This window comes from Mesocricetus auratus, unplaced genomic scaffold (assembly GCF_017639785.1).
Source record: "Mesocricetus auratus isolate SY011 unplaced genomic scaffold, BCM_Maur_2.0 Super-Scaffold_100676, whole genome shotgun sequence".
NCBI classification, from domain to species: Eukaryota; Metazoa; Chordata; class Mammalia; order Rodentia; family Cricetidae; genus Mesocricetus; species Mesocricetus auratus.
This window is the reverse complement of record NW_024429266.1, coordinates 152,293,718-152,306,721: the sequence shown is the minus strand read 5'-3', so window position 1 is coordinate 152,306,721 and position 13,004 is coordinate 152,293,718. Positions and strand designations below refer to the sequence as shown.

Below are 13,004 nucleotides of genomic sequence, written 5' to 3'. Positions count from 1 at the left end.
CCCAGATGACACAAGGATTCTGGTCTATGGATCCATCATCAGGGGGCCCTGGGTCTTGTACCAGCCTCCCCGTTCCCTCACTCTACTTCTGATAGAGAAGGAATCCCAGCACCCCACCCCACCTTCTCATTTCCAACATGACCACTTTGGTCCCAGTTCCAACTTCCAACTGTAGTAGGAGATAGGAGATAACCTGTTTGTGGGGCACGGGAGAGGGGGGAGGTAACCCTGATGTCACCTCCAGTCATTCTCTCCCAATTGCAGCCATGGGAACTTACAATTCACACCCTGACCCATCAGAGTCCCCTAGCAGTGTGGCACCTCCAGTGACCAACCATGGCAATCCACCCTGATAAGCCCCTTTATCCTGTAGCTAGTTCTGGTCACTTGTTTTGGACAGGCCTCTGTCTTAATGTCTCTCCTGACAGCAGTATCCAGGGTGGGGTCCCTAACGTTAAGCTGTCTTGGCATATGCCCCTCTGCTCACATGGATGTGTGTACATTTGCCTCTGGTCTGTGTCTCCCACCAGATCAAGCCCCATGATGTGGAAGATGTGGCCAGGATCACTGTGTTATCCTCAGTACTCAGAAGCACTCAGTGGCTCTCTGAACTCCGACTGGATGAAGGCAGTCTTCTCTGACAAAACTGAGAAAGGGCTGCAATGCCCACTTTACAGTAAGGAAACTGAGGCTTGGAGGCTGAGTGAGTGAATGGACCTGAACAAGTGAAATATTTGGACAGGAGAGCTGTGAACCTCATATGAGGCCAAACAGGATTTTTCTGCACCAACTTCTTCCCATGCAAAAGTGGGGTCTGAGCCTAAGACCAAATGAGGACACACACTCCCATCCAAATGCCAAATGTCCATTCCAGACAGCCCTCAGGGATTAACCAGGAGTGTACACCCCAGGAAAGGAGGTGAGAGGAAAAGAGAGAGGAGAGAGGGAGGGGGAATTTCCTTTTGCTCACTGGCTGGACTTTGCAAAGCGTGACTTTGGCACCACATAATGTAATCACTGTGGAAACTTTCTCAGGTTGTGCCAGGGAGAAGTCGGTCTGTTCAACAAGGTTATGAACACAGGGATATGAACACCAACTCTCACAAACTCTCACAAGCGAGCACCCGCTCACTGATGGCTTTCAGCTTTGTGTAATGTTTGGAGGTTTATTTTCTGTGTCACCAGGGGTGGCTCCCAGGGCCTTAAGCACATTAGCCACACACTCCACTACTGGTCAACACCCCCAGCCTCTCCTGTATGTTCTGAGCCTACCTCACCAACAGGGCTCAACACCCCAAATATAACAAGTCATACAGTGGGGAGTGTCACCTCTCTTGCTCTGTCCCTTCCCAGGTGAGCACATTTCACGCCTTTCCTCTCGGGAAGTGACTGACGCACTCGCAGGCCCCCATGACTGTGTATTCTGATCTTACATGGGGCAGCATGGCTACACATACGGCAGTTATTTGTTTCCATCTTCCGGCAGACCTTCTAGATCTTTCCACACAGCCTACCCTCTATTTGACCAGCATATCTCACAGGGCTCCCATCTGTCTGTAGTTTCTCAAGATGAGGCCTTCCCTGACCCCAGGCCTGGCTCTGATGGGGATTCAGTGATCACCTGGCACCATTCTGCAGAGGCACAAAGCCGTTGGAAACCAGACACATCCAGAGCATCTTTACATGGACCTGCATCCTGGGGCTTCCTAGTTCAAAACTTCAGGAACTTCTGGGATGTGTTGGTGCACTCCTTGAATTGGAACACTAAGAAGGCAGAGGCAGGCAGATCTCTGGGAGTTCGAGGCCAACCTGGTCTACATAGTGAGCGGAGGCCAGTCAGAGCTACATAGCAAGATCCAGTTTCAGAAAGCAAAATAAAACAAACAACAACAACAACAACAAAAACCCAGAAAATGTCAAGCTCCCTGCTGCACCTTCTCACTCCCTGCAGCCCCTTCCCACAAAAGCTCCACCTCTTCCCCTTTTCTCCCTCATAGGCATCAAGGGGAACCCCACTAGCTGCACTAGTTGTTACCATTGCCACTTCAGTTTATAAATCCCTCTTCAGAGAGCCACTTGCTCCAACCCCTAAGCCTAGGCTACAAAGTAATATCTAGGCCAGCCCCTCTACATAGCAAGACTGAAAACCAAACAACCAACCCCCTCCCCACACACACACATGCACACACGCACGCACGCACACAGGCACGCACACAGCCACCAGGTCTACCTGGGTATGTGTCTGGCTGTCTTTCCCTCCCCTCTCCCTCCTCCAGCTAGAAAATCAGCTGCATGGGGACCATGCACAGCATCTGCTTCACCTGCCCCCCAGCTCCCATGAGCTCTGTACCTGGCCTGGACAAAATGTTAGACAGTCATCCCCATCTCCACCTGCTCACTGCATGCTCAAAAGCACTGGAAGATGCCAGAAATTTCTACAGTACAAAAGAGAAGTCTGAATCCCAAGGAAGGGAGGTAGCAGGCTCTACACCACCTCCTTAGCAACAAATCTCCAGGAAACACCAAGGAGAGGCCAGTGGTTGCCCCTCTCCATATCCCATGAGGCACAGACAGGCAGCCACATGCCACAGGGGTGCTTAGCATACCTACAATCAGCCACATGCAGAGGGTGAGCATGGAAGGCCACAGAAAATTCAGATTAGAATAACACATTGGCTGCCACACTCTGAGCCACCCATCCAGCCTTCAGGAATGGGAGCTTTGCTTCCATGGTATCATGAGTCTCTCTCTGTGTCATCTCATTTGTCAAGGCCAACTGGAAGAATAATTTTTAAAAATTGCTTACAGCCTACCTTCTAAATCTGAGGTACAAGGCCAGCAGATGTCCAAGAGGACTCACCTGAGCAGTACCATGGATTTGCCCAGACTTTGTGATCTCCACCTGGTGGCCACAGGAGTCATGGCAAAGTGGACTGTCACACTCATCAGACACTAAAGGGTCTTGTAGACCAGGCTGTGTGTAATCTTACTCCTGAGCCCTGGATTCAGCAGTTTCCATGCCTTGTCATGCCAGGAGCATTTACAGAGCACCTACTGTGTGTGGGCAGTGGAGGAGGCTGCAGAAGCTCCAGAGTCACTGCCTTCAAGGTTTCCCTTTCTCAGAGCTCAATGCTGGGATGTGAAAACCCCTCTCCCTTGCTTGCTGAACTCTGAGCTTCCCTTCTCTGTGTGTCAGTCAGAACCAATGGCCTCACAGAGTGCCTGTCAGGATCTAAGAAGAAAAATGCTATGTGGGGCCTACCCCAGGTCTACCAGGAGCTCTGACCCTTCTGCCAGTGGGGACACCAGGCCATTACCCCCCACAGACCAGCACAAAATGTCTACCCCATCACAAGGATCCACTGTAGACCCAAGTCCTGGACACTCCCACCTCTGTAGTGACCAAGGTCTTGAATGGTAGAAGGCTCACGGAAGGCTTTCTGCCATGTCAGAGCCTGGTCTGGGCCCACTCTTGAGGTAGTAATGCATTCAAAGAGCTACAGCCAAAACAGGCCTCTGAAGGTCAGACAGGAACCCAGAAGGAAGACCTGGTGGGAACTGTACCCAAAGGCACCTGGCCCGCCCCTAAGGGTGGCAGGCAGTCAGCTCTGGTTGAAGCCTGAGCCACTGGAGCTTGTGTTTTTCAAGAAAAGATGGAAATCCGGACTTTTCTGTGAAAGTTGCCAGTTAGTAAATGCTGGCAGCTAATTAAAATTTTAAAACAATAATAGCATATTGAGAGCCAAGCAAAACATGCAGAACCAGTCACAGCCTGGCTGGCAGGTCTGTGCCTCAAGTCAGAGGCTTTCTACATACTAGATGGTGGGATGGGCGGGAAGTCAAGGGGTACCCACCCTTGGCAACACCTCACATCCTGCCTCTTCTCTTGGGGTCCTGCATCCCCCCCACCTGGTACCTCGAGAAAGTGAAACCTGGAGCTCCAGCCATTCCCTCTCAAACATGCATCAGCTCCACTCAGTGCCAAGCCCAGGGAGCTCTCTGCTGCCACCCAAGTCACTCAGCCCCTCCTGGGGACAGCCTGGTTCATCACCCTCTGAGCAACATGGCCCCACACCACAGACCGTCCCAGGACACCTGTTGGCTCAACACAACTTCTGACCAGCCGGAGCGCCGGTTATCACAAAGCAGATGGGCAAGATCTCAGGACAGCAGAGGAGGAAGTTATGACACCCTTGCCTAGGAGCCTAGGGTGAGGGAGGAGAGAAACAAGAGGTTGTGAGGAGCCAGTCCCTCCCCTGAAGACTGAGCCCCTCCTGGGCTCCCCACAGCCCCCCAGTCCACAGCAAGAGTGAGCCAAGAATAACACCAGCAGCCACCCCCTTCTCCCCGGGCTGAGGCTCCCACGCACCAGTAAAACACAGGTGCTAGGGACCATGATGCTGTCAATGCACCTGAGTGTGGGGACCCTCTGTGTCCTCAGGCCTGTGTGGGAGATGTGTGTGAAACCGTGGATGGAGATACGCACGGCACACCAACCTGTGTTGGGCACTTGTTATGGATGTCGAAGGCACACGTGTTTAACACGGACACATTTGCATGTCTGAGGGATGCCTGAACGACAGGCCCGTGTGTGTGTGTGTGTGTGTGTGTGTGTGTGTGTGTGTGTGTGTGTGTGTGTGTGTAAAGCACGGGCGCACAGAGGGATGTGAGAGAGGTGAGAGTGTGCGCAGCCCCTGCGTGAGAGATTCTGGACTGGGGGTTGGGGTGGCCTGTGCCTCTCCCGCGCTTGCAGTAACTTCTGCTAGCGTGAGTGCGAATGCGTGTGTGGCAGTGTGTGACTGCGGGTGGGGTGGTGCCAGACTAAGAGGCCCAGTCTTCCCTGCTCTGCTGAGTGTGTGGTGGGGGGATGAGCATGGGAGACCCCGATGGACATGGCTGGGGGTGGGAGGGCCAGAGAGACGCAGTCAGGGTCAAGAGAAGACAACCGACCTGGAGGGAGCGTGGCGTGGAGACCCAGGGCCCCGTACTCACCCGGGGCTCTGTGCTGAGCTGCGCCTCCGTCTGTCCATCTCCATCGATGCACCGTCGGTGAATCCAGAGACTGGGCTGCGCGCGGCGCGGGGCGGGGAAGAGCAGGACGAGGCTGGCCTTAAGGCCCCGCCCCACAGGTCCCGCCTCAGGGCGGGGCCTCGGTTTTTGCCAAGACATCTTCGCCCAGCTCCAGGCTCAACCCACGCGCAAAGGAGCCGACTGGTCTCTGAGTCCCCTCCGGCACCCCGTCATGGCACCCTGTCTCTGCGTCCTGGCTATACTTTGAGTCTCAGATGTCTCAGTGTCGCGCCACTCTTTAGTTTCTCCTCCTGGACCCGGCACCCTCGAGCATGCTGCGATGGCCAGAGGTGCCCAGGCACTAAGCTGCGCAGGCACAAAGCTGCCCAGGGGCAGGCCTGCAGAAACTAGGCGTGGGCACACCCGCATCCCAGTTTTCCACAGTCTAGATCACCCAGCTCTTTTTCCAGTCTAGTTCTGTTGCCTGTACATGGTGTGACTTAGCCAATACCCTTGACCCCTGTAGATAGGGAGAACCCTATGATCCACGAGCAGAGCCCAACAAGCAGTCAACACTCTGTAAGTAATAAACTCCAAACATCATCGCTGGGTCCTTGGCTCCCCTCAAACGAGGCAGGTAGGTATCCTAGTGTCTGTTCACTGTCCACTCTCAGCAGACCCAGGGCCTGTGCATGGTAGAAAGCAGACAGTGAGCCTCACTGTCTGGGATCAAAGGCTACAAGCTACCTCCCATACCTGCCAGAGATGCATGCCCCTACAGCCATTACCCCTCAGCCTAGTGGCAGGTAAGGCCCAAGAGTAAGGCTCCTGTGACCCAGGACAGGTATGAGGCAGCCAAGAGCAAACAAAAACATGGAGAAGCGAGGCCAGGGTTACATAGCTGGAGCCAGAAAGAACCAGGACTCAGAGGAACCAGTATGGAATGTAGGAACCAACGCTGAATATAAAAGTCTGACCCAGCCTCCCTCGGCTTCCGTCTAAATTTGGCAGACCTTCTCCCATGAGTCCTTTCCACAAGGTCTCCCTCAGGCAGGGCCTTTGCATGTGCTGTCCTGAAAACCTGTCCCCCAGGAGCTCAGGGCTGGCTCATCCCCACTTTGAGATACAGCTCCCATATCCCCACTTCCGGTCTCTGAGACCCCCCATCAGAGCCGCTCTGCCCTGCTACTTGGCTGCACTCTCTCCCTGGCTTCCTTTATGGGACTCGTGTATAAATGGCCGTTGGTAGAACAACCCAGCAGCTGAGAAGTCCATCACACGCAGCTGTGTGAACTTGGGCAAGTCACCTCCCTCTGAGCCTTGACTGACCTCCTCAGCTGTAACCTGAACGAAAAGACATCAAAGCCTACATCAGGGTTTGAGCTGAAATCCCAAAGGGGTGTGTTCAGTAATAGTGTATGAGAATAAGCCGCAGACGGCCAAAAGCAAGAAGGCAGCATTATGGGCCTAGGTCCCAGGTCCATGGAGGAGAGGCAAACAGCCAAAATTCAGGCTCAGGCTGCAGACAAGGAGCCAGGCCTGGCTGTCTTTCCACCAGATAAAGCAGAGGCTGTTTCCCACCTCTGTCATTTGAGCCAAGACTATGGCTCTCCTAGAGCCTGCCAGGGCTCTTATCGAAGACAAAGTCTGCATCACCCATCAGGAATTTGGGGCCGGGGCTTGGCTGACACAGAGTTGAAGGAAGCTATAGGCTGATAAGGCCCAGACTGAGTGTCATGGGGGGCAGAGGTGTTATTCACACCAGTGCTGATCTCATGGTCTCCCTGGGCACCGAGGCGCCATAGCCAGTAGGCGTGGGGCTCACCTACACCACCTGAACCATTGGACTTGGAAGAAACAGCTTGGAGTCTTTGGGGGAGGGGGTTGCATTTATTCCTGGTGGCCTCAGGAAGGTCATTGCCACTCTGTAAAGGCACAGGACACTATCTAAGGGTTTGGGAAGTAGGCTCTGGAGTTAGACAGCCTTGCCTTAAAGTCCTTTCTGAGTAGCCTTCAGTCTTAACCTCAGTGTCCCCATGTTGGAGTCGTGTAGGAGAGGCTGGAAGCAGTGACTCGACATGCTAAGCCCTTGGCTTCATGTTAGTTGTTACTATTTTCATTAAAAACCTCATCCTGGGCTGTTCGTGGGAGAAAGGGTGCAGTGTCACTGGGATTCAAACTTGGAGGGAAAAGAGCACCCACAGAGACCCAAATCTTGCTATCATCCTGGTGCAGGCAACATGGGGCCAGGACTCCTACTGGAAGCTGTCCTCCTGCCTCTGGGGGATGACATGACTCTCAACCTCCAATAGTGGCTGTTCGATGCTTCCACCCACCCTGCACGTCCTCCTCTCTTGCCCACCCTTTAACATTGCAGCCGCAGTGAGGGAGCATCAGTCCATTGGTTCCCCGGCGGTCAAGGAAAAGAAGACAGGAGATATCAGAGCCATCAAGACTCTGCAGCAGAGAGTGCTGTCTCTCTAATCCAGAAACTACTCTGCTATGGCTTGAATACCCTTTGAGTGTGCTCAGGCTCGTGAGACCTGAGTGCCCCCCAGGCTCCCAGGGAGGGGGTGATCTGGAGGGTGAAAATGTTGCAGATAGAGTCCTCAGGAAGTGGAGCTGGTGGAGCGTAGTTAGGTTGTGGGGGCTCCACCCTCAGACGGGATTAATGAGTCTCTCTCAGGCCCAGCTCAGTGAGACCTTGTGTAAAGACCCAGCCTGCCCACCCCCTACCCCCTCTGACTTCCTGTCTCGACATGTGATCTGTCCCTCTCACAGAGTTTCCACCATGATGTGGTGCAGTCCAGGGGCCCTCCCCAGGATGTTGGTCCAGTAATCTCAGCTCTCCCAGAACCTGAGCTAAATAAGACCCTTTTCTTCATCCAGCAGCAAAAATTGAATGAAGATAACTTTCAAAGATGACAACCAGTGACTTTCAGAGGCCAGTCCACCCATGCCCCCCCATCACCCCCATCCTATTGTCCCACAAAGACACTGGGCAGCACTATCCCAGACAACCATGTATGACAATGAACAGAATACTCTGGTATTTTTGTCTTTATCTGAAAGACAAATGTCTATGCTGCCTAAATCCATTTCTCCAGTGGGTGGAGCATCTGAGTTCTCAGTAATCCCCTGGCACCTGACAGGTTATAGCACAGCTGGACAGAAGGCCTTCCCATCTTTGTCCCTTCACAGAGAGTGGGGAGTCTGCAAGAAAAAGGAGGAAGGCCACCTGAAGCTTCTGAGCTTCCCCAGGTCTTCTAGATGGCGATACACCAGCACCTGGAATTTCTGCCTGTGCGTGTCCTTCCTGCGCCCTGCCTCCTCCCTAGAGTGGCTGCGCCACCAGTCTGCACATCTCAGACCCCAGGGAGACCTGGGACAAGAGCTAGCAGTTGACAATGAGCAAGACATTGGATACAGAGAAACCCAGTCAATGGTTAGGGCCAGGCTCAGGCCCTCTCTGATACGGATTCCCACCTTTCTACACACACACACACACACACACACACACACACACACACACACACACACACACCTTCAAGGCTAGAACTGTGGTCTTCACCAGTGAGATGCTGGTTTGCCCTTCTGGGGACATCTCCACCTCTTTGCCTTCCAGCTCACCATGAATGGGTTCTACCCACCCAACTCCTTTCTACCTGCGCCAGGAACTAGACCCCTCCCCACTGTTTGGCTAGAATTAAACCATGGGAAGTTCAGACGAGCATGTGAGCCTGGCTCAGGACTGCATTTCCTGCTGCCACAGACACAAATGTTCTGGACCACTGGAGAGGATCAGGAATGATATGACCAGCTTCAAGAAAGGACAAACCTGCCTTTTCCTTTCACTTCCAGTTGGCTGGACACAGGCCATGCCCTGTTTGAATGGAAGAAGCCCTTGGGTATCATAAGCAGCCTTACCCACCCTGGTGCTGCACTGGGAAGTGCACCAAAGCACAAGTCCCTTTGTTTAGCAGCCTGACCTGTACCTAGCAAACCTCTCTGCTAAGAAGCCCAAATGGACGTGCAGTGCTAAACCTAGGGAGCTAGGGGGAGGTAGGGATGGGGTTTGTGGATCCTACAAGACCTATGCAGTCTGCAATTCAGTTTTCTGCCCAGGCATATCCCCAGGTAGCAGGACCTCTGCAGAGCCTTCCTGTCTCTATCCTGGGTTCATATGATGCATTTGGACTGGGAGAGTCTCCCACTTCTGGCTGGACACCTGGTCCAGGTGTAGTCTACTAGAGAAGTCTATCCCCAGCTTCAGTGGTTAGATCAGGGAAGGGAAGAGACTAAGTGAGGAACTGTGTGTATGGAGCCCAAAGAGGACACTTGTGCCTGCTCCTTGATGGAGACTGAACTTGTGCCAGGAATGAATGGAGACCAGCTCAGAACAGCACAGGAACACAGGGGCACTTCCTGAATGGCAGATGCTTAAGCACTTACGACTGCTCAACCCAGAGCCATCCAATAGTAGGCTTCCACTAAAGGGGTCAGTAAATGCTTGCTTCTGGAAGCTCCTGCCAGTCTGAGTTGCAGTCTTGAACTAGTTGTTTCGTTTGAGGCTTTGGCCAGTTTGACCAGGAGTTTCTTGTTCACAAATTCTCCCACAGAAAAGCTTGGCTGGTAAACTGGATTCAGTGAAGCAAAATGACTTACCATGAGTGTGCAGCCCCCATTCCCCTCCCCATGCATTTCTCAGCCCCTCCCCACAATGCCCAGATTTTCATCACTGGTCCTGCTTTACTGTTGAAGAAGCTGAGGCTCCATGATAGTGCAGGATCTCACGCAACCAGCACACTCTGTCCTTCCTCCACTGGAACAAAGACCAGGTGCCCCTGGGCAAGGTGCTCTGAGGGTCGGAAGCACATGGAACCCCTGGGGAGGTGAGGAGCCTCTTCTGTGAGTTTCCTGCATGTTCCAGGAAAGCCAGTGGCCTGACGCCTCTGTCTGGGAATGGTCGGCTTCTGCCTCTGTGGCCCAGCTCATTACTGATTCATCCTACCCTCCCCTCTGCCTGGTATGATGAAATTTCTGGCACTTCTCAGGAATTCTGGTCACCAGGACAAGACTTGGCCCAGCCTGGCCATTTAGGCTAGCTGTCCTGGCTTGGGATAGGGTACTGAACTCAGAGTAAAGATCTTGCTGTGGGTTAGAAAGCAGTCTGGGGATACCCAGAGGCCCCCCAGAACAGCCCAGAGAAGGAATAGACTTGCCAAAGACCAAACAGCACAACCCTCAGGGACTAACAGGCAGTTCAGAGGCAATGGACCCTAGTCCTGGACAACCTCTGTCTAGTCTAAGCTTTGGTGTTCCCACCTATGAAATTCTAGAGGCTGGCTCTGATTTTAATAACTACATTAGAGAATATATACCAAACTGTCTATACCAGCAGATATCTTCTCAGAAGAATCTGTTTCAGTCACGTTTGTTTTATGGAAATGTATGTATGATGAAAGAATAATGCATGCAGGAATGTATCAATATATGTAGTATGAGCATCTGCCTCAGTGAGTGTATGTGCGATAAATGTGAGTCTGAGCATGTGGATACCTGTTTGTGGTCAGAACACTTCTGCTCACTGTCTCTCTGTGAGCTGCCCTGGCTCTTTCCCACGTCACCCAAACACACACAGTTGTGGTCAGCGTCTCTTCAGAAGTCCCTCCATTCTGCCCAGTTTGTTGATCCAAACCTGACCATTTCTAAATATTTTTTACTATTTAAAAATGATTTTAAGAGCATCTTTGGATTTAGATTTGGGCATCCGTCCACTCCCAAGACGTTGTGGTGGCACAGGGCACAAGCATCTCTGGATGCTTTTGATGTTTGTGCCGACAGAGCCCTGAAGGGCACATTATTTCCTCTGCCTCACCAAGAGCTGCCTGGCACCAGGAGGTGTCCAGCCTCCAGGCTACCCTCACTCTGGGAAGGTGCCTCGGCATCTACAGCAGAGCCTTTCTGAAAGTTTTTACACAGAAAGGGGTTTGTCTTTTTCTCTACAGACACTCCTGCACTTTTATCACACACTTTTTTATATAGAGTTTTTTTTTCTGCAGTTGATGCAGACAGACCCACCAACATTTTTTTCTAAGGCAGTGGTTCTCAACCTTCCTCATGCTGAAACCTTTTAATGCAGTTCCTCATGTTGTGGTGACCCCCAACCACAACATTATTTTCATTACTGCATTATAACTGTGATTTTGCTACTGTTATGAATTAAAATGTAAATATATCTGATACACGACCCATGTAAAAGGGTTGTTTGACACTCAAAGGGGTGTCAACACACAGATTGAGAACCACTGCTCTAAGGCCTCAGGCGCTGAGGTTCTGTTTAGCATGACTTCCTCCATTCTAAGACAGACACAGCAACTGCCTCACTCATACTCATCAATCCATCTATTAACTGCCCTTAAACCTGATTCCAGCCTCCCCAGTCCCATTCTGCATGCTGGTGTTGGTCCTCTAGCATGCTGCATGGGGGTGAAGGAAGGGAATTGCCAGGAATATAAGAAAACAGAGAGGCCTCTGTAAACCACCTCTATCTGCCTGTCAGGCTACCCCATCTACCTTTGAGAATTCATGAGTTTGGGGTCATAACCACCTGAGGATTGTGGAGGCCACAGGAACACATCTCCCAGAAGTGATGGACCACCTCAATGCCCACACTTGCAGTTAAGCTGAGGCCCCTGTATGCTACTGCCAGCCAATAGCAGCATAGCAGCACTAACACAGGGACACCAGCAAAAGGCAGGAAGTTTTCTTGGGCCTGGGCAGCTTGGCCAGAGCTTTCTGGAACTGAGTCCCATTCCCAGCCTTCCTGAGCTCCCAGTCTCCCATCCCAGTATGTCAGAACTGCACAGATGGTGACGCTTCTCCTGGTCCCCAAGACTCACATGCTCTGAACCACCTGGTCCAAGTGGCCAGATCTCTTCAAGCTCCACAAGCCGAATTAACTCAATGACAGGACCAGCAGCTCAGAGAGTCCATGTTGTGACACAGGCATTTCACGTCTCACCCCAGTACACAGGTGCTTCAACAGCATGTCCCCACTCCAAGGTGACAAAACTGAGGCTCTATGCCCCAGCCAGGTTCCTCTGGAGTCTCAGACTCCTTAGTCCTAGGCCAACCTAGTAAACTATGTTTCCTTAATTCTGACACCCCTGAGACCCTGGGAACCATAGGAATGTATGACAGAGCTGCAAAAGCCCTTCAATGGGGGGGGGCTCAGGCCTCCATCAGGAAGGCCAGAGGAAGGAGCCAGATGGAGCTGGGAGGACCACGGTCTCACAGACACTACAACAACTCCAGTGATGGGAGACAGCGTCCTCACACAGACGGGTGACTCTGTTTGGGGGTTCAGACTGCCCTTGGTCCTCTGCATCCTCCTGCTGCTTCTCAGCCTGGGTTCCATGGATGGGCTCCATGACCCCAGTTCAGCCTGTCCCTGACCCAGGGCTATACCAGGGACTGAGCAGAACAGGGCTCTGGCATGGCCTGTACAACCCATAAGGATTCTCTTGAGTACTGCCACCTTTAGGCTTTAGGTAACAGGACCCAAACTGGTAGTAGTTATTGGGGGTGACCATGCTAAAGTGTTAGACATGCTGGCTTCCTTGACCTTGGCAATCCACATGGGTTGTCCATTTTTTCTGGCTGTCTGTACTAGGTTGCCCTCTGGTCTCCTGTCACTAGCTTCCTCCTGGAACCTGCTTCAGTCTCTTCTTCTTCCAGGCCTCCTACTAAAGCCAAAATCAGGCACCAGGCAGGGACCCATACACAGGGGATTACACACTGCCCAGCTGGCTTCCAGTCCTTAGAAGCCAAAAAGCCCCTAGTGAGATTCTTCATTCCTCATCATCCTCAGTCCAGCATAAGCTCCTGAATGCTTGGGCTCTGAGACCAGTGTCTGCTCTACACCTGCTGACTGTTCCAGAGTTCCCAAAGGAGAACAGTTTCAGCGTCTGCTTACCACCTATCCATACAGG

General features: G+C 52.3%; 1 protein-coding gene across 4 annotated transcripts in view; it reads right to left on the bottom strand.

Moving 5' to 3' along the window:
- The window catches only part of Fbln2 (fibulin 2), a 57,000-nt gene extending 51,919 nt beyond the window's left edge, over positions 1-5,081 (bottom strand). For 2 of the 4 annotated variants that reach the window (XM_040737728.1, XM_040737731.1), the window contains exon 1: positions 4,993-5,079. In XM_040737728.1, coding sequence (XP_040593662.1) covers positions 4,993-5,036 — 44 coding nt within the window. In that variant the 5' untranslated portion in view covers positions 5,037-5,079. Of the gene's footprint in view, positions 1-4,095; positions 4,206-4,950 lie in introns of all 4 variants that reach the window. The other 2 variants (XM_040737729.1, XM_040737730.1) reach the window with 2 other exon arrangements.
- Positions 5,082-13,004: the final 7,923 nt, after the last annotated feature.